We start from the raw sequence: 20,415 nt of genomic DNA, 5'->3' as shown, positions 1-20,415 counted from the left end.
GTTTTCTTTGTGTGTGTAACAAAAATATTTATATAGTGGGGCTGGCCCCGTGGCCGAGTGGTTAAGTTCGTGCGCTCCGCTGCAGGCGGCCCAGTGTTTCGTTGGTTCGAATCCTGGGCGCGGACATGGCACTGCTCATCAAACCACGCTGAGGCAGCGTCCCATATACCACAACTAGAAGAACCCACAACGAAGAATATACAACTATGTACGGGGGGCTTTAGGGAGAAAAAGGAAAAAAAAAAATTTATATAGTGCCTTGCTCTGTGCCAGACACCATTTTAAGCCTATTAAATACATTCTTTCCATTAATCCTCACAATTCTAGGAGGCAGGCGCTAGTATTGTTTCACTTTACAGATGAGGACACTGAGCACAGAGAGGTTAGGTAATCTGACACGTTTAGTAAGTGGCAGAGCCAGGCTTCCAGTCCAGTTTCCCCAAATCCATACCGGGACACTTATGTAAATTCATTAATGAAAATGAGCGTATTTGTTTATGCTTGGCATTGGGATTATAAAGATGAAAAAGAAGGTTGAAATCTCCCTGCCCTTAACAAGTTTAGAAATTTTTAGAGAAAGTCCAGTTTATAAGTGACAGAACAGCAGTGGTTGAATAGCACAGATAAAGAGAAGGATGGTCGTGCCTGAAGAAGTTGGAAATATGAACAAAATAGAATTAATTGGTATTGGGAGTCACTCTTATTTTGGGTGTCGTGTTTTTTTTTTTATCATTTTCCCAGAAAGTTATATAGGAATATATATTGGTGGAATGTCTGAGAGTCGGGAGACATCTTATTTTCCTCCCTAGATTTCTTTTTTTATTAACTTACGGCATGATCCAGAATAAGCCTGAAATGTTTGTTCCTTAATGAGTAAAATGGGTACTGTGGTCGCCGCAGTGTGTGGAGGAGGCTGTCATTTGCCCAGTGTCCTCTCTTCTCTCACAGGTATTGACTAAATACCAGGCAGCAGAACTATGTCACAGGCAGCAGGTAGTGTGGGTGGTCTAATAGGAAGCACTTTGGAGACCAGAGACCTAATTTTGGTCCTGGATCTGCCTCGCAATCTCTGCTGATCACCACCCTCCCCTCCCCGCCCTGGCCTGACTTCCCTAGTTTTCTCATCTGTAAGAGGAGAAGGGTATAGTAGATAATCTCTAGGTTCTCTTCTGGGGCTAAAGCTCCGTGTTTCAGGGTTATTATCTTTGATCCAGAATCGCCTATGATGGAGTCAGGTCAAGATCCTGGAGTTTCGGTTTCAGGTTCTAAGCTTAGTTTATTCAAAATCGTTTGGGTTTTGAGGTGTAGGAGCTACAAAACAGGGAATATTGGATTTCCACCCAATGTAATGAGTAAGACAAGTGACATGGGTTGGCCAACCTGGAAATAAATAAAAATGGCAGCAGAATTTGGAGTTAGCAGGGAATATTACACAGGAGATGCAGGAAGACCTGGCTTGAGCCTACAGATGACATAGGAGTGTGAGTATAATTTTAGAACCAGGAAGGCTTGAAAATTATGGTTTATCCTCCACTCTACAGAAGTTTGAAATATCCCTGTAATGTGATAGAGCTAGTCCTAAGTTTCTCTTAGAGTACCATTTTGAGGCTTTAGAAGTTTTTAGTGTTCGCTTTCCAGACAAGTACATGTGCCACTTAACCAGTGGGTCTCTGAGGACTTTACCAGGTTCTCAGGGAGGAGCCAGTCCGTAGTTCTGTTTTGGGATTTCCTGGCTGTGGAGAGTTGTCACTACCCAGGGAGAAGCACAAGTGAGTGGTGCAAAGACTCACTGTCAGCAGACCTGGGTCCTGTGTCTTTTAAACACCTACTTGACATTTCTAAGCCGAGGTTGAGTTTCTATCAGATGGAGATAGTAGCAGTGACTGCCCTCCAGACTCATCTCCAAAGGTTATCTGGACTGCCCTCGTTAACTTACTGCATTCAGTCTTTCCTTACTCCGAGCTCCTGTGCTCCAGTGTGCTACCAGACCACTCTTTTCAAAACACAGTTATGGTCAATTTCCTGCTTAAAGCCCTGTTCTAACTTCCCTTTGTAGAGAAGGTGAAGCATGGCCTACTTGACCCTTAGAGGCTGGCCCTGAACTTGCTTGCTGGCCTCATCTCCTGCAGCTGCCAAAATGCATTCTGACCCAGGCCCTGTATTTTCAGCTCTTCCTTTGCTGGCACGCGCCTCATAGCCGACCATTCCTGTTTATCCTTCAAGTCCCAGCTCACATGCCAGCTCCTCCAAGAAGCCTTATTAAAACCCTCTCCCTATATTTTACCCTAGACCGTGTGCTCCTGTGACCCATCATGGCATCATTATTCCAATGTGTTAAGTTATTATGCATCTCCACCATATTGTAGCTGAGATTTATACTCCAGATTCCCTCTCTAATAAGGGGGTTTATGCTCAGGAGGAATCATGGGTGGTTTTGGGGTTTTTTTTCGTATTCCATCTCTGACATAATATCAAAGCTTTTTTTTTTTTTTTTTTTTTTTTGACTTCTTGGCATGGTCCTGGTCACTCTTTGAGGAATGTATTGGCAAAGGATGGGTTGCAGAAAGGGCCTCCAGGAGAGACTGGATCTGAGGATCATTCTCCTTTTTCATTCTTCCTTCTTGCACCTTCAAGGTTTAGCCATCAATATCCAAATGTGTTGAACTACCAAAAAGTAAAAAGGGATGCACCAGGAGGAGCCTCCTTGACTAGATATGATATGGGTGTTGTGGCCTGAAACTCTCCTGTGCTTCTCTTATTTTTTATCTAAATTAAAATGTTAGCTAATATTTTATGTGTGTACTTGAGGACGGAAGTGCAAACTACGTGACCAAAGTCAAACCCTTCCCTCTCTTCCTCTTAGCCAGCACCCCTTTCTGTTATCAGTACCACTCCTTTCTGTCAGCCACACCTGAAGCTGAAACATCACCTTTGTTGATTGTAGTACATGTGGAAAAGTTATTGTGTGGCCTTAATACCAGCATCCCAGTAAACTAATTATATGTGAAAAAGGTAGTGGAGCCCTGAAAGATGTAGGGCAAAGAAGATAGCTCCCCCCGGAGAGAGAATTAGGAAAGGAGGGGCCTGTTAGTAACACTGGACAACACGGTTTGCCTGCTTTACTTGACCAAGACCAGACCTGACGACTTTGTCTCTAATGTGGTGGTTTTTCTGAAATTTGTCTTGTCTTCCCAAGTAAAAATTTCAGGAAGAGTTCTGTCCGTTGTTTTGCCGAGAAGTTTTAAAATTTACCTACGTTAAAGTTTCATACAGTCTTTAATAGTGCTGTCTAATAGAATTACAACATGAGCCACATATGTAATTTCCAATTTTCTAGTAGCCAAATTAAAGTAAAAAGAAATAGGTATAATTAACTTTAATACTATAATTTTAACCCAGTGTTTCCAAAATATTATCATTTCTGCATTTAACCCTTATAAGAATATCGAGGTATTATACTTTCTTTTATTCATACTAAGTCTTCGAAATTTGGTATCTGTTTTACACCTACAGCATGTCTGAGTTCAGAGTAGCACCTGCAGCTAGTAGCTACTGCCTTGAACAGTGCAGGTCTTTAAACTTACACATTCCATAGCTTAAATGCCTCAAAACAGAAAGTTGTCATTTCGGGGGGTGAGTCATTGGATGGGGTACCATATTTGTGAATCTGTGGAGGAAAAACGCATGATTTAAGTGTAAGGTTGGATTTTCCTTGCAAAGATCATGTCCTTGAACTATTTATTGGTAAAGTAAGTAAAATACTACCTAATGGTATTAATATGTGTCCCAGCGTTCAAACCTGGTTCTTCATGAAGATTTAGTATTTCGGAGTATGATTTTTAAATTCTTGAGGTGGAAAATGAATATCCTTCAGGAAAGGACTCTACCTTTTATCTTTCCCTCAGTGAGGTCATGGAGCCTGGGCAGTTCAATGCAGCTTACATTTCCAGATCTCAGAGCTGGGCAGAAAGCCTCAGACTTCTCTCCTCCCTAGAAGTGTGGAGGCTGAAGCATCCCAGTGTGGAGCAGTGTTATGTGTTTCCCTAAGGAGAGAAATGGAAGCATTAGGGAAGTGCTTCCTGTTCTAGAACTCTGAAATTCCATCATGTTTATTGCTGATGGTTGATGGAAAAGATCCTGGGCTTGGAGCCAGGAGACCCAAGGGTCACCATCTGTGTGACCTTCATTAATTCATTTAACCTCTCTGAGCTTCAGTTTCCTCCTCTGAAATGGTGATGATACAACCATACAGAGTTTTGTGGAGGTTTAATGACATAATGTGTGTGTGATCTAGCAAAGGCATGTGTATGTTGTAGGGTGTAAAATTCTCTTGTATCTGAATGACACATAACTATATATGACCCCCATGACACCATTTGTTGAGTTCTTCTCTGCACCAGGGACTATGAATTGAAACCCTTCAGTAATCCTGGGATGATGATAAGAGAAATTATTACTTTTCCCATTTTCAGATGCAGATATAGAGATTTGGTAACTTGTCCCAAGGCCACATACGCAATAAGCAATGGAGCCAGGATTTTTTGAAAAAACTTTTAAATGTGAAATTCTCAAACATACACGAAAGTAGATAGACTAGTACAGTGGTTCTCAAACTTGGGTGGGCATCAGTCACCTAGAGGCTTTGTTAAACCCCAGATTGCTGGGCCCCACCCCAGAGTTTCTGATTCAGCAGGTCTGGGCTGAATGTGCATTTCTAGCAAGTTCCAGGTGCTGCTGATGCTGCTGGTCTGGAGACTACACTTTGAGAAGCCCTGTACTGGTCTAACCACCCCGTCTACCTGTCACCACCTTCAACAATAGTAAACATTTTTGGGACCAGGATTTTAATCTTAACTCCCCACACCTGCCCTTAACTGGTCTCCAGACTGCCTTTCTGGCGTTGAAGTATGCAGAAACTCTTTTGTGAACCAGATATGTGTTATGAATATTCCATCCCTTGCCTCCAATATCTTCAAATAAGTAGCTTAAAGTAAATTGTTTTGAAATCTGACCAAATCTGGCTTTTAGAGCCTTTTAGCTTAATTACTTGACCTCTTCATTTCAGAGTTCCAAAAATAGCTTTCATTGACATAGGAAGAATTAAGAATTTCAGGCCACAGTGCTAAAAAAAGGGGGGAAAATTTTGGCTGGAAAAGAATCTGTAGTGTAGATTTAGGATAGAATTATGTCTACAACGACCATGGTGCATTTTTTTCTTTTTTTGCTTTCATTATCGCTTTTCACATGTGAAAAAATGGCAAACAGCATTAGAAGCTGGGCCTGGATGTGGTGTGAGAGGCACGTGCTGAGCCCGCCCCTCAGGCTCTCGCCTGTTCTCTCTCTCTCTTCTTACACCCTTCTCTGCCTTCCTCGGCCCATGCCCCATGTCAGGATAGAAGACTCTTGAGGCGCTGTCTGCAAGGGCGAGATCCCCATGCCACTCAAATCTCTCCTCAAGCTCCATGGGCACAGGGTGTGGAGGAAGTCCCTAATCCCTTCCTCTCTTCATTAGCATTCTCTGCGGCATCCCCATTGAGCGCAGCTGACTAAATGCAAGCAGTTATGTGGGTTTTCATCAATCAGTATTATTATTGTCTTTATTATTACCTCAATTTTCATTATGATGTTTCTCGTACGCCATTTTCTAGATGCTATTGATTTGACAGTTTTTCATGGAGTCTTTAATTCTGTTCATTTTAGTAATAGGATGATAATTTTGGAAAACCACAGTTATTTATAAAAATGACAAATACAAAACCCAGACTCTTTTCTTTCCATCAAATTGATTGATTTTGAGTGTCCAAGTTCTGCTCATAGTGATGTGCCTACTTAAAGAAAACCTTTGTTCAATGACAAGTTCTCTTGAGTCCTTTTTTTAGTATAAAAAGGAAAGTCAGCATCTTATCAGTGTTTATAATATAAAATACTGTTCACAAGTGTGTCATTCTTGGTGTTAGTCTGTTCTGAGGATAACACCGCATTTCAGTGGTGAGAAATCTATTTAGATGCCTGAGAGTTTGTTGTTTATTATGCACTCTTCTGAATATTTCCCAATTCACTAACTGTTGTGGTTTAATGCTCAGGTTTGAGCTTGCTTCTCAGTCCAAGCTTAGATAAGGTTCTCTTTCCTCCAGTTTTTTATACTACATGCTAGTGCATGTTGTCAATGAAAGCGCAAAAATTAAAATGTAGAGGCAGAGAGGAGGAGCTTGGACCAGGAGTCAGGAGACTTGGGATCCAGGCCCAGCTTTGCCAGCAGCTCCTGCTGGGACCTGGGACAGTCACTTAACTCCCATGCTCCCAGGTTTCCCTTTCTGTAAGACGAGAGGGTTAGAGCAGATAATCTCAGGTTCTGGTGTTTGCACAATTGTTAGTTCTAATATTACCAAGCCTCCTGCTCCTTTTAAACGAGCACGCTTCTAAACAACTGCTGAGACCACTGTTCCTGCACACGCTGATGAACAGTCTGGAGAATTTGACCATATTTTGGTTATCATGGTCTTCTATGTTTTAATGTCATGGGTTAAGGGAAGAAGGATGTGTCTATTACAAGTTGATGGGATGTCATTTTCCACTGCTGGTGCGTGGTACGGGACCCAGTTTTATGTTTCTCAGTCTCCTTGCTCCTGCATCAATTTGCTGGCTTCCTTAGGGCCCTTCTCAACGTGGCCCACCTGCCACTCTGGCCTCATCTTTCACCACAGGCTGCAGTCCAGGGATGGCTTTGAGACATATGGGCACCCCAGGTGAGCTAATCATTGGTACCCCCTCAAACAGGTACAATTTAGATATTTGTTTACTATTTTAGAGGAGAGACTGAGGGCTGCCTGGGGCAGAGGTGGAGTGGGGCGCCTTGTTCGGAGCTGTTCTCCGACTTTAGTGTTGCTCACCCATGCAGAGAAACCAAAACCCTACAGTTAACCATCCATTGTTTCTCAAGCACGTCCATCTGAGCATTCCACTGCCCACCTCAAGTAGCTTATTCATGTATTCTTTGCAGCCACATAGAACATCTTTTCAGAAAGGAGGTCTCATAAATGTGTTTTTCTCCATCACCTTGGATTTCCAGTGATGCTGTAGCCCCCTGGAGACTTGTGCCCCAAGTCCTTGGCCTGGTGCCACCCTGCCCCCTTTATGCAGCTCTGCCCCAGCTCTTCTGAACTGCTTGCTCCTTCCCTAACTCACAGTGCTCAGAGCAGGATTTATCCTGAAGCTAATGAAGCTTCCATTTCAAAATCCCTTCCAAGGCCCTGGGAAGGACTCCAGCAACTTTATATTAATAATTTTGTAATTTTTAAATCCCTTCCCCCTCTGATTATACAAATTTCAGGCCCCATAAAATCTAGTTCCATCCAAGAGCATGATACCTGGGGTCTCCATTTTCTCCACAAGGAATCCCCAGTCCACTCTGAATCCTGGCTGACTGTTCATCTCTTAGACTCAGCTCTAACAACCTCCTGCAAGAAGCACCCACGTTGTTGGGTTCCTTCAGTCATCCTGCACATGTTTATTGAGAGCCTGTGCTATGCCACGTTCTGTTCTAGGTGCTGGTGGTAGCAGTGAGTAAAATAGAGAAATCTTTGTCCTCGTGGAGCTTGTAATGCAGCTGGGGGGAAGTCAGGTTCATTCTAGTGGGTCAGATGCCAGTTCTGGGTTCCCATTGCTGTCAGTCATTCTGTTCTAATTGTTCACAAATCTGTCTCCCATCTGGATTGTGAGCTCTCTGGGGGCAAGGACTGTGTCCTTTTCATCTTGGTGTCCCAGAACCTGGCACAGTGTACATGGACAGGCTCAGTAAAACTCTCTGGAAAGAAGGAACATGTAACTGCTAATAATATTTGCATGAGAAGAAGAGAGGCAGCTGTTAATTTCCTGTGCCCACCCTACTTTTGGGAAAATGAGGATTCTTTCTTCAAATTTGACAACTTTAAGAAGTTCTTGGTGGGAGTATGTAGTGAGTGAGAGTCATGAGCAGGATGGTAGTGCAAGAAGGTTCATGGGGCCACGCTGATTAACATCTGGCTTCAGAAGCCCCTTCGTTCTTATCACAAGTTGCATTGTCCCTGTCCCCAGGAACAGTGCTGGTGTCCTGTTGGCAATGTTAAGAAGTACACCGTTGTAAACATGGACTAAGTTTCGTGAAGGATCTTTGTCTCAGTCAATCAAGTAGCTTTTATAACCATGCAGATAAATCAAGGAAGTCCTAAATTTTTTGTAAGCAGAAACGATGAATTTCTCATTTCTTAAAATAGAATGTTCCAAGAGTTGCCATTTCCTTAGTTTGCTATTTCAAGAAGTGGCATTTGGGGTTTCAGCTTGTGTGAACATTTAATTACCAGAGACACAAAGGCAAGAAATAACTAGAAAGTTCACGGGAAGCTATCGTGTTAGAGGGAAGAGCAATGGAATCAATAAGTCTTTTTGCAAAGCTCTTCTCATGTTTTTTGAGGCTTCATACATGTTTGGCCAAAATTGAACTTATTTGTGGGCTGGCACTTTCCAGTTCTGCTGGATTCCAGAGGAATCTCATTTTCCTGGCGCTGAGAAGGTTCCATGGCTTGTGCTTGCCTGCAGCTCTGGAATTTCAATTTGCATGGATGTTGAGCAGCCAGAACCAAAGCAGCAAGCACTGTGGGAGAGAGTGAGTTCAGAGAGCCTCCAAGGGAGACTAACGGGCAGGGCATGTGGATCATGCTCTTTGGCATCCGTGGGGGCTGCATGATCACTGGAGGTTTGCTCTGCTGCCCGCTGCCTTGACTGGTAGTGGGGACTGGTGGACCTCCACATCAGTCAGTGGCTAACCTCTGCCCATGTTGTCCCTCCAGATGAGCTCCTTCTCTCCACTCTTCTGATCATGTGGCCCTGGCCTCAGGCTATTCCTCTGGGTCTCCTCCGTGGAAACCAGGGTTTTGATTCTTTGTTAGAAAACTGTCTGTGGGCTCTGGGCCTGCTAGACTCCCCAGTTGAGTCTGCCTCCATTTTCGCCCCTGGGTAAGTGCCACATAACCCTCTGAGAGCAGTGTCCCTTGGGTTTTCCTCCTGCCTCCCTCTTCCTTTGAATCTTAGACCCCGCTGCTCTCATAGAGCTGCCCTAGTGGGAGTGGATCTGAGTGCTCTGTGTAGACCCTGACCCCCAACTGTTGTTCTTTTCAATCCTTCCTGACATAGACTTCATCAATGCTCAATTCAGTTCATAATGTAAGCATCTATTTGTGTTTATTTTGGGCTCAGTCCCTGAATTCCAGTGTCATCTCTATTTATTATACAGTTTCCTCTATACTTGGTCTTTTGTTTTTCCTTCTTTGTGAAAGTCCCTGCCATTGTTGTCTGTTTTATTTCATATGTACCTAGAGAGTGGAGGAAAGTTTTTGTAAAGAGATTGGTAAAATTGAATGTACGTGGAGTGCTCACTCAAAAATCTAAGATTATTGTCATGCAAGCAACACATTTAATAATAATAGTAATAATAACTACGTTCATTATGTGCTTACTGTTTGCCATGCTCTGCTAAGCATTTTACGTGCATTGACTCTGTGGAGCTCAACAATGGCCCCATAGGAAAGCTCAGCTTTCTTAAGCACTGTTCTCTACTGCCTTCATTGGATCAGTATCCACGTGGTATATATGGCCCTATCAGGGCAGATCTAGGTTTTGTGAGAGATGAAGCTTATGGAATTTTGGGGGCCTTAAGAAAAATAATTCAAAATTATAAATACAAAATAAGGCATGGAAGTGAATATTTATTTAGAATTTGAAATCTAAGAAATCACAACAAATTACAAATTTTAAAAAGCTAACTTAAACCATAAACATTAGAAATCTGGGAAAACAGTATTTTTATCAGTGAAACTCTTGACACACCTCAATAATAGTTTCTCTCCTACGTTTTTTGGTTTCATATTCTCATCACCTCTTCATATGATCATGATTTTGTGTTATTCTGTATTGCAAGAATAGATTGTTGAATCTTTCCCTTAGCATGATTAGTCAAAATTTGCATTTTATTAATGATAGTTTAGAAAGTTTGCTTCTAGTTTCACAATATTTGGTAACATCACATAAATTTTTAGGATTGGATAAACCTCTGTTAGGTTTCTTTCATACATGAGCTGCATGATTTTTGGGCATTCTCAATTTGTGCAGTGACTAGTCTCAAATACACGCAAGTAAGTCTGGGACCAGGCACCTTGCGACATCTGTATTGCGATATGGCTCCTCATGCTGTCTGCATGTCGTGAGTCTTGAGGTTGGGCGGACTGGCACAGTGGGTATGTTCCTGCAAGTCTTCCTAAGTCAAGATGCTGAGCAATAATTGAACTATACACGAATGTGTATGAGGGCTCTCCTGAGGCCTGCAGAGGGGTCCATGCAAGTGAGGGGCATTAAGCTTTGTTAACCTCATAGTCAGTACATCTCTGGGTCCTGAGGGGGCACAGAGATGACGAGACCCAGCCCTGTTCCACAACACTGATAGTTGAGGAGGTGAGCTGTTCAGGGTCATTTCAGTCCAAGGCAGAAAGAACTGCATGCTAGGACTGCTACTCACCAGGGGTGCAGCAGTCAGAGAAAGGAGAGGCTACCTTGTACTGGGTTGAGGGAGGTGGTGGCCAAGTACTGGAGGCTCTGGGACTAGAGCAATTTGGCTTTAACTTTTTTGGCATATTTGTCTGTGAGATTTGTTTTTTAGATGAAGGATTCTTCTGCTAAAATAAAATATTTGTAGGCTGCTGCCTGCAGGGCTGTAGGACTGTGACAACTGTAGAAGTGTGAGGGGGTGACAGGAGCGGGCTCACGTCAGAAATGGTGAACCGCATTGCTTATTCTTGAGCCCCCGGGGTAGAGACGTGACCAGAACCCTCACATCTGCCTAGCTGAGGAGGGCTGCGTTGTCAAGTTAAGGAGTGCAAAGCTTTGCCCACCCGAAGAATTCTCATTCTTCCTTTGGCGCTGGTGAAGCACCACCTCCCTGGTTAGGTGAGGAAACTCCACAGCCCATGGACAGCAATTTGCTCGACCTCCTCCCTCACCTCTGTATTTAACTCCTGCCAGCACCTCTCACTATAATGAATTAAGTGTTTACTAGCCTGCCTCTCCTACGAGTCCAGGGTGTCTTCCATGGCTGTTCTCCAGGGAATGACAACCTTCTCCCCAAAACTGTATGAGATTTGGAAAGGAGTGTGTATGTACATTTCTGGTTGGGGTGGAGACCAGGCTCTTAAAGGGCTCTGTAATCCCAAGGAGGTCAAGAAGCTCAGCAGTGGGCTTGTTCCTTTTTTATCCATGAGTTTACAAATTCTAACACGGTTTCTCGGGCATCATCATAGACCGAATGTTCTTCAGAATCCCCTGGAGAGCTTGTTCAAGCACAGATAGCTGGTGCCCACCTCTGGAATTCCTGATTGAGCTTTGGGGTCGGGCCTCAGAATTTACATTTGTAACAACTTCCCAGGTGATGCTGATGGTGCTGTTCCTGGGACCCCACTTTGAAAACCACTGCTGTAGATTGTTGTGAACTGAAAGTACCACAGTCCTCTTTCTTTCTGATTTCATAATAACCTGAGAAATGAATATTCACAGATAAAGACTTTTCACCTCCAAATGAGAGAGAAAGCTGTGGGCTTGTGTCTAGATGGAGTTACTTTTTTCACACACTATAAAAGCAGTATAATCACGCACCGTGTAGGTTCTGAATGTGGCAGACTCAGGAGCTGGCTCAGCCCCATCATACTTAGGGAAACACAGTGTGCGTGAATATTTAAAATTCAAACTGGTGAATTCTCAGGGTTTCAAAACATGGTGGTTCTGATGGCCTGGGAGCAATTCCACCTATGACCACTGGTTGATTTGGGTAATTCTGGGCCCAGAATCTTTCTTTTGAAGATAGAAAATCAAGAACTTAGCTCTTGGAGCTGTGTCACCAGGAGAAAGATTGAATTTAAGCGTGTTGAGATAGCTTTAAAGCTGAGGCTGTGTGCCAGGTCTGTGCTAAGCCTCTTTCTTCTTAGCCAGGAGTGGGGGACTGGCTGTCTGGTAATTAGCTTAATTTCATTTTGCTGTTAGTGTGATGTCCCTGTCACCAGTCGGTTCCCTACCCTAGTGGGCTGCCTCCCACTCATGTGAGCACCTGGAAAAACTTAGTGGAGCTGAAGAATAGTGAACAGCTGTAACCAGTGAATCATCAGCTTAAAGAAGAGTAGAAAATAGGTGATTATATTGTCAACTCGCAGTTGAGTAGGTGCAGAGACGTGACTTCCCTCGGGGCTCCCAAGCCCCTTTCTTCTGTCATTTCTTTTTTGTATCTTCTTTTTCTATCTTTATCTTCTTTCTTATGTTTTCTCCACTTCTGCATCTTCTGCCTTCCCCACCCCAAGGTCTCTGTCCCTTTTGTCTCTTCCTCCCCTCTCTTCTTTTTGTCCCTTTACCTGTCTTCCCTCACCAATGTCCATTCTAAGCCTTTCTCCTCTGATAGTTTCTTTCTTTCCTCCCTGTAGAGGCCATGTATGGAGGGGAGCATTGTGGCAGTTATTTGTATTTGAAGTAAGAGCTTTTTGCCTTGTTCCTAACTTAGGTAGTGGGCAAGTTGCTCTCAGTTGACCCCTTTTCCTTGGAGTCAGTGATTCTGTTTGGACAGTGCTCCCTGCAGCTGCTGATGACCTCTGCCCAATTAGGTCTCAAGGAGTCATTTCATTAAATGACCTAAAGATTTGTACAAGTTTCAAGTCTTCTCAATCCTTGAGACCAAAAAAGACATGTCATTCTCCCATCGGCTTTCCCTATTGTTGAAATCCATCCTGTGGGCTTTCCTGGTTAACATGCATCATCAGGCTGTAACAGAAATGTTGGCTTCTAAACTCTGCACACATTTACTATGGTTGAGCATTGGTGAGCACAGACCATTAACAGGGCAGCCTGGAGAAGAAAGAGTTCTATTGGACAGAAGACTGCATTCTAATCCAGTCTGCTGGTTACTTGGTCGGACCCTTCAGGCAATTAGCTCAAGTCGTGATCCTCAGTTTCCAGCCTTAGTAAAATGGAGTGATGTTTCCATGCCTACCTTATAGTGGTGGTAAGTGGTGTTTAAATATAAATTAAGGCATATTAAACATTTTAAGAGTTTATTTGAGCAAAAATTGACTCAAATAGGGCAGCACCAAACGGGATGTGGTTAGGAGCGCTCTGCCCACAGGAGCTGGGGAGAGACTTATAGTATAGAAAAAGTGTGGAAGCGAAGAAAGGAAATTATTGATTTTCTATAGCTTAGAACGTAGTTGGCTGTTTGTGATTGATTGTCCTTAGGTTTCAATTTCATAACTGTGAGGCATTTACAGGTTTAGATTTTTGTTTGCTCACATAGGCCGCCATGTCATTGGAGCCTCTCAGTGTAGTGGCCTCCTTGTTGAATTAATTTAACAGTGGATTAAGTGTGGTCATTTGTGTGAAAACATTTTGAAAATTAACAGTAGCACACAAAAGCAACGTGGTCTTAATGTCCACAACATTACATTCTGTCATTAAATACTTCTAGGATACCTTCAGGCAAAAACAATAATTCATCTAAGTAACAAAAGCGTTATTTGGTGTCTAAATAGGCAAAACTGACCTATGAATATTTTTAGAGTTTTCATTTATTAAGCCTTTTAGACAATCCAAGTTTAGTCAAATAAGTGAGACATAATCATTGAATACATTTAAGAAGTTGTAAACGTGTTGTCTGTATCAGTCCAGAGACAGGAAACACATCAGTTAATTGCACATAGAAAATTAATATAAAGAATTATTAAATTGGTAAAAAGGGGATTAACTATGAGGGGGTAAAGATAACTCTAAAGAGTATGTCAGCAAACTGTGGCCCTTGGACCAAATCTGACTGTTGCCTGTTTTTGTAAATAAAGTTTTATTGTAATACCGCCAGGTCCACTTACTTACAGTCTATGGCTGCTTTTGCCCTGCAATGGCAGAATTTTCTGGTTGTGACAGAAACCGTAAGGCCAGCAAACCCTAAAATATTTACTCTTTGGCTCTTTACAGAAAAAGTTTGCCAACCCCTGCCCTAAGAATATAAGACTGTTTAGGGAGCAGAGAGCCAAGGAAAGAACAAACTTGGAAGAGCCCGTCACTTGTACCCGATGCTAGGATCCAGGCATGGGTGGGGGGAGTGTGGCTGTGGTCACTGGATGTTTGGAGAAGTTTGCTGACATGCTGTAGGAGGACAGGGAACCACTTGCTAGGGTGTCTGTGCAACTTCTGAAGGGTGTGAGGCCCTGGGTCTCTCTCAGAGAAAGCCCCCACTGGCTGCTGTGCTGTAGAAGCAAGGCAAAAAAACCCCAAACATTGCAGGCTGAGAAAAGTCCCTGTCTCAGCAGTGTCCTTTCCATTGCCCTCTTCTAACAAGGGCTACCATCGTGGCACTGTTTTCTGACAAGCCAGTTGACCTTACCCTGTGGCCTGGAGGGAGTGGAGCTGATGGTCCTGTCCAAAGGATTCAGCTGAGGGTTCTGGCGACCCAGGGCTGCCGTGAAGGACTAGGTCCCCCTCTCTGGACTTCCCTGGTTCGCAGTCATGTTCTGAACACTATATAGGGCAGGGGAGAATGCAGTGCCTGTCCCATCCTGCAGTATCTCTCTGTCTGCTTTCTTTGTCGTGGAAGTTTAGCTGTCAGAATCCTGAACTCTGTCATCGTGGAAGGCTGTATGCATCTTTGGGTTTTATTAGGAATATAATCATGGTTCCTAAGGAGAAAGTTACTAATCATGACATCTATTCATTTTGCCAATAAGTGCTTATAGACTGATTACTATATACAGTGTAACAAACTAAAATAAAGGAACAAATCATTTAAGTTGAATTAAAATATTTTGGAGAATATTTTTGTTATTTTTTGTGGCAATTCTTACTTTAAAAATACTTTGTATAAATCTTTTTCTTTGTTTTCCCCTTGTTTGATTGTAAAATCTGTAGCATTACAAATGTAAGAAGTAACCTACCCTTTCACTATGATAGCTTTAATTGTTTTTGATATTGCAAATTTTTTAGTCTCTGCCCATAAACATATATTTTGCCTAATTATAGTATTTATACACTTATTTGGGCATTTTGTTTTTTCTTAGCTTGTCAAAACATTTTTCAGAGTCTCCTTAAGTCAAGTAATTTGAGTTAAATATGAGCATTAAATGTATATAGTCAGAGCAAGCTGACTGCTTGATGAAGCAACTCCAGAATCTCAGCGACGTAACACAGTAGATGATTTAGTTCTTGCTCATCGGGTATTTCAGCCCCGGTTTTAAGCAGGCAGCCTTCTGCAGGGTGATTCAGGATCCAGGCTCATTCTGTCTTGGGGCTCCGCCCTCTCCTCAGGCCTCCTGAGTCAGTGCTGCTGGCAGAGGGAAGTAAGGAGAGAGCAGGGGAGAGAGACTGTCTCAGTCAGTTTGGGCAACTTTGACAGAATACAGCAGAATGGGTGGCTTAAACAACAGATATTTGTTTCTTACATTTCTGGAGGCTGGCTGGGAAGTCTAAGATCAAGGTGCTGGCAGGCTGAGTGTCTTGTGAGGGTCACTTCCTGTTTCATAGAAGGCCATCTTCTCACTGTGTCCTCACATAGCAGAAGGGACAAGAGACCTCTTGGGAGTCTCTCTTATAAGGGCACTAATCCCGTTCATGAGGGCTCCATTCTCATGACCTAATCACCTCCCAAAGGCCCCATCTCCCAGTACTGTCACACTGGCAATTAGGTTTAAAACAGGAATTTGTGGGGGACAGAAATGTTCAGTCTATGGCAGAGGCTGTTATGGGCCAAGCGTGGCAATGGCCACATCCCTTCCACTCACATGCCATTGACCAGAAGACAGTCACATGGCAACACCGAACCACAGGGAGGCTGGGAAATGCAGTCCAGCTGCATTTGGAAGGAAACAAGGCAGATTTTAAGAACATATAGCAAGCAGCCTCAGTCACAATACCTAATTTAGATGCTACATACCAGATGGTTTTAATATATTTCTTATATTAATTGTCACTTTAATACATATATCATTTGTTGAAATTATGAATATCGATGTTTTTTTAATAATAGTTTCAAAAAGTAATCATGCTCTGTGTGTGTGCCTATTTTAGCACTTGGCATACTGTGCTATAGTTAGTTGAATCTGTCTCTTTATCCCCAACCTAGCCCAGTCAGTGCTTTCCACGTGGGAAGTGATCAGTCAACACCGTGGCAATGACTGGCAATAGATAAAAGAGATTTTTACTAAGAACGCTAACTTTGGAAATAGCTAGAAAAGGTGTATTCTCTCTTTTCTTTCCCCTCTTTGCTCGTTGCCTCTTTCTTCTGCTCAGTGCATGCCAGGGATGGCCATTCCTACTCCCTGAGGTTCACGCAAGAGCCCTGGTTCAAGTAGTACGTTCTCCCCGCTGCTTGCCTGGTTTTGGTCCAGCCCACATTTTTCTGGGTGTAGGTATTACATATGTAAGTTGTAGATATTTCAGAATAGACAGGGGTATTTTGAGACTCAGAGATGTGTTCTGTAGATTCTTATATGAAATAGTGAGCCCTGTGGATGTTTTAAGCCCTGGGCCAAGAAAGGATGGTCATGACTGGAGCCACTGTGGGCATCCAACCTTCACTGGCTGGACTGCTAAGCAAGGCAGCTCTGGCAGAGCCTAAGGTTTGGAAGGGGACTGACCTAGCCAGGGGTGACCCAAGACATGACTGGAAGTTCCAGCAGACTCCATAGCCTCCTTTGTGCTGCAGTGTCTGAACGAACATGACTATATGTAAACAGAGTGCTGTGAAAAGTTTTCTGTTCCTTTGAAAACAGCTTTTACCTCTTGTTTCTGATTCTTCCTGACAGCAAAATGAATACATTCTTATAGAAAAGTTGGAAAAACCAAACACATATAAAGTAGAAAGTTCTTTAATTGTAAGAAATTGCATTTATCTATAAGAATTTTAATTGCTTATCTTTTCCACCTTCCAGGCAAAGCCAAAGCTGATTGAGCCACTTGACTATGAAAATGTCATCGTCCAGAAGAAGACACAGATCCTGAATGATTGTTTAAGGGAGATGCTGCTCTTCCCTTATGATGACTTCCAGGTAGGTCCCTTTTAAGTTTCTATAGATAGAACCACGTGGTTGATCGTTAAAAAAATTCTTTTCTATCTATTGATTTATTATTTCTTTAGTTAATTTAAGATTTTTAAAAGATGAAAAGCAGTTGATATTTAAGAGAGAAAAGTTATGTCGTTGTATTCATCCAGGCATTCTTTTATGAGTTGTTTTTTTTTAATGGTATTATTTTTGCACATATATATGCAGAGATGAATAAGCAGATATATGCACAGGTATGTATATATAACACATATGTGTGACATTTTTTTCAAGTGTGTGTTTTATCTTGAATAGAAGCACTGTACTCTGGGATGATATCATGGACGGAAGTGCCTCCTATGTCTTATGAGATTTGTTTGGAGAGGAATTTAGGGTTTTTGCTAAATGTTTAAGTCTTAAGGATGGGATTTGCTGGGGAGCCGTGGAGGATTTTGTCGTGCATCCTTTTGGGATGGCACTCTGGGAGACTGCAATGAGAGAGGCCCTGAATTGTGGGCTCACAGAGAAGGGTTTGGGGATTATCAGGAGTGTCCTAACATCTCCCGCTCTGGTGCAGTGGCAGGTGCTGTTCCTTGAAGCTCAGTAGCTGCCAGCAGAGATGGTTCCTGCTGTGAGCTGCTCTCTAGATTGTTGCTTGAAGCCTTTCTGATTATGGCCTGTGGCTGAATGACCCACAAGAGCTTTGAGGCTAGTGAGGAGCAGAATAACATTCTTCCTCCAGGAATCCCGTACAGTGGTGTTAGATGCCTGGCCACCTGGTCACCTTGGTCTGTTTGGAGGTTCTGGTTGCTTCCCGCGCTTGCCTAGGACCTGATCTTGGTGCTTCCTTCTCCTCTACCTCCATGCTTCTCTACCTCATGCTGTTACCATCCAAGCCCTGACTTCTGTGAATTGTGCTGCCTTATTTTTTTCTTAAGTTTCATTGATTCTTTGTTGTTTAACTTGAAAAGTAGTACATACTTGTTAAAAAAAAAAAAAAAGGCAACAACAAGGGCTATTGAAATCCTTGACATTAAAAGCCTCCTCCAACCACCTTCTTTCTAATCCCACTCCCCAGAACATAACCTACTATATACAGTTCTTTGCATACTGAATTGTCTTTCAAAACTTCCATGTTAATAACAATTGTTAAATTATATTCCTTGAAGTTTTTTCCCCCCACCAAATTTAGGAGTCTCCACTTTACAGCAAAGGTGAGAATTTTCACAAATGTTCACTTTTTCTAACTTGTTAGAGATTCATGTGGAGAAAATGATTATTCTTTAGTTCTTTCCTGAAAAATAAGGAATGCCATGGGATTGAAATTGGCCATTAGTGTGATGCTGCTGCCAAAGTGTGCTCCACTGATAAATGGTTTCAGATCATGCCCAAAAATATAATGCTTTGAAAGCTTCATTGCATGAATAGACTACCCATTTAAAGGACAAATAAATGGAAATATCAGAATGATGCCTTCGCCTGTGGTTTTGGCAACAAATGTATTAGCATGAGAAGTTAAATCCGATGATTACAAATTATACTCCATGTTGACATATTTTTCCTGTAGTGTGCTCTGAGGAAGCTAAAGGTTATCTCAAGTTTCTCTGAGCATGAAGTATGTATTCTTCTGGGTTTTAATTAGAGTAACAAAGTTATTTTGAGTTTTGCAACCTAGAATGCAAAGTTGTGTTTGCAGCTCTGAGATAAAATGCTTAAGAAGCAAACAAACCAAAGAAACAAGATACAGGTAATTTAGTGTCATCTTTTAGCTCAGGGGCAAAGAACCTGGATGTTTAAGCAGCTGTAGAATCAGATGGTTGAAACTTTGAGAAAAACTCCTTTGTCCTGTTCACCTGTAACTACTTCTCTGGGGATACCAGGCACAAATATTCTAGGAAAGGCAAAGATGCTAGGAAAGACATTTTGCTGACCGGAATTGAATGGGCGAGTAATATTTTCTGTTTTCAGGAAGTCTTTCCAAAGATTAAGGAGCTTAAATTTCAGCTTTGATCCCCATCACAGTAATTGTGATGGGCCCTATTCAAGTTTGGATGCTGTTATTTGTTTTCTTGGAGACTTCCCTATTCTAATCAAGTAAGGGCATTTACACTGTACATTTTTGCTAAATTGTCTTGGTGGTTCTAATTACTGTCTAGTTAGTTGAATGAGCAAAATGTTTTGGCAGTGCCACAGATTCCTTCTGTCTGTCCTTATTTTTTTAGGCAGAATAGGAGTGGAATTATTGTCTTATTAGAGGCAGAGGGAACAAATTAGATCAAGGGAAAGTATTTTATTTCATATGGAAAAAAGATAGCAAATTGGTTAGGAAATGGGTCAAATAGTGAGCAAAATGCATGCTGGGGGTTAATTTGCAGTACTACCCTTACTAATTAAGCAATATTATTTAACTATTAAAATAATAAAACTTTGGTGAAGTTCTGTCAAATATATTCAGAATGATAATTTTCCAAAATATGTGTGAATAGTGAGGATCCATCTGTGCAGTTCTAGAGTGGGACGTGTGTTGCTATCCATCAGCTCCTGAGGATGTTGGAGTGTTCTTTGAAAACGAGTCTTTTGGAGAGAAGCTTTGTCTGTCAGATGTACTTGCCTAAGAGTGGGGGAAGAATGTTTAAAACAAAAAAACTGAGAGACGTGATGTAAATGTGGATTTTACAAAACAAAAGGATAGTTCTCAGCCATCAGAATATTAGTGAAGTAAAATTTTATCTGCCACAGCCAGGGACAAGAATGCCATAGCTGATACAGCCCTCACTAGCTGACTGCACATCTTTTTTCAGAATCAGACCTGGCGCTCGGCGATCTGTTCTCTTCTGTCTCTGCCTTGGCTTTGTGGTTCTCCTTACCAGCAGTATCATCCCTTCTTTTTCATCCTTCTGGAAACTTCTTGCTCTTCCAAGGTGACTTTAGATTTCACGTCTCTGAAGCTGGTCAAGTCCACAGTGATTTTCCTCCCATTCTCCTAATTCCTCTAATGCTTGCTGTCTACACTGTGTCCATTAATACCTAAGTATGTTGTCTTGGGCTTTTCACTATGGCTTCTTATGCTTTTTGTGTTCAAGTGTCACCACCTGTGTTGCGGCCCTGAGGAAGACTCAGGCAGGTGTTTGTGCCTCTCTGTCCTCCCACCCTTCCCATCTCTGTCCACATCCACATAAGCTCTGAACACTGGGTACTAGGGTTGGATACTTCTGGCTTCACTTAAAATTAGTGAAATTATTATGAATAGTAGGTAGTTTTGTTTGATTCAGGAGGTAAATATGAATATCACTGAGTACATGTGGAAGTGCTGGTGACTAGATTTGTA

General features: G+C 42.3%; 1 protein-coding gene across 42 annotated transcripts in view; it reads left to right on the top strand.

Annotated features, from left to right (window-relative positions):
• The window catches only part of DOCK9 (dedicator of cytokinesis 9), a 273,386-nt gene that overhangs the window by 107,641 nt on the left and 145,330 nt on the right, over positions 1 to 20,415 (top strand). For all 42 annotated transcript variants that reach the window (XM_070520061.1, XM_070520081.1, XM_070520067.1 and 39 more), the window contains exon 2: positions 16,977 to 17,093. In XM_070520061.1, coding sequence (XP_070376162.1) covers positions 16,977 to 17,093 — 117 coding nt within the window. The remainder of the gene's footprint in view (positions 1 to 16,976; positions 17,094 to 20,415) is intronic.

The sequence above is a fragment of the Equus asinus genome, chromosome 11 (genome assembly GCF_041296235.1).
Source record: "Equus asinus isolate D_3611 breed Donkey chromosome 11, EquAss-T2T_v2, whole genome shotgun sequence".
NCBI classification, from domain to species: domain Eukaryota; kingdom Metazoa; phylum Chordata; class Mammalia; order Perissodactyla; family Equidae; genus Equus; species Equus asinus.
Note: the sequence above shows the minus strand (reverse complement) of the source record. Positions and strands in the feature narration are given on the sequence as shown.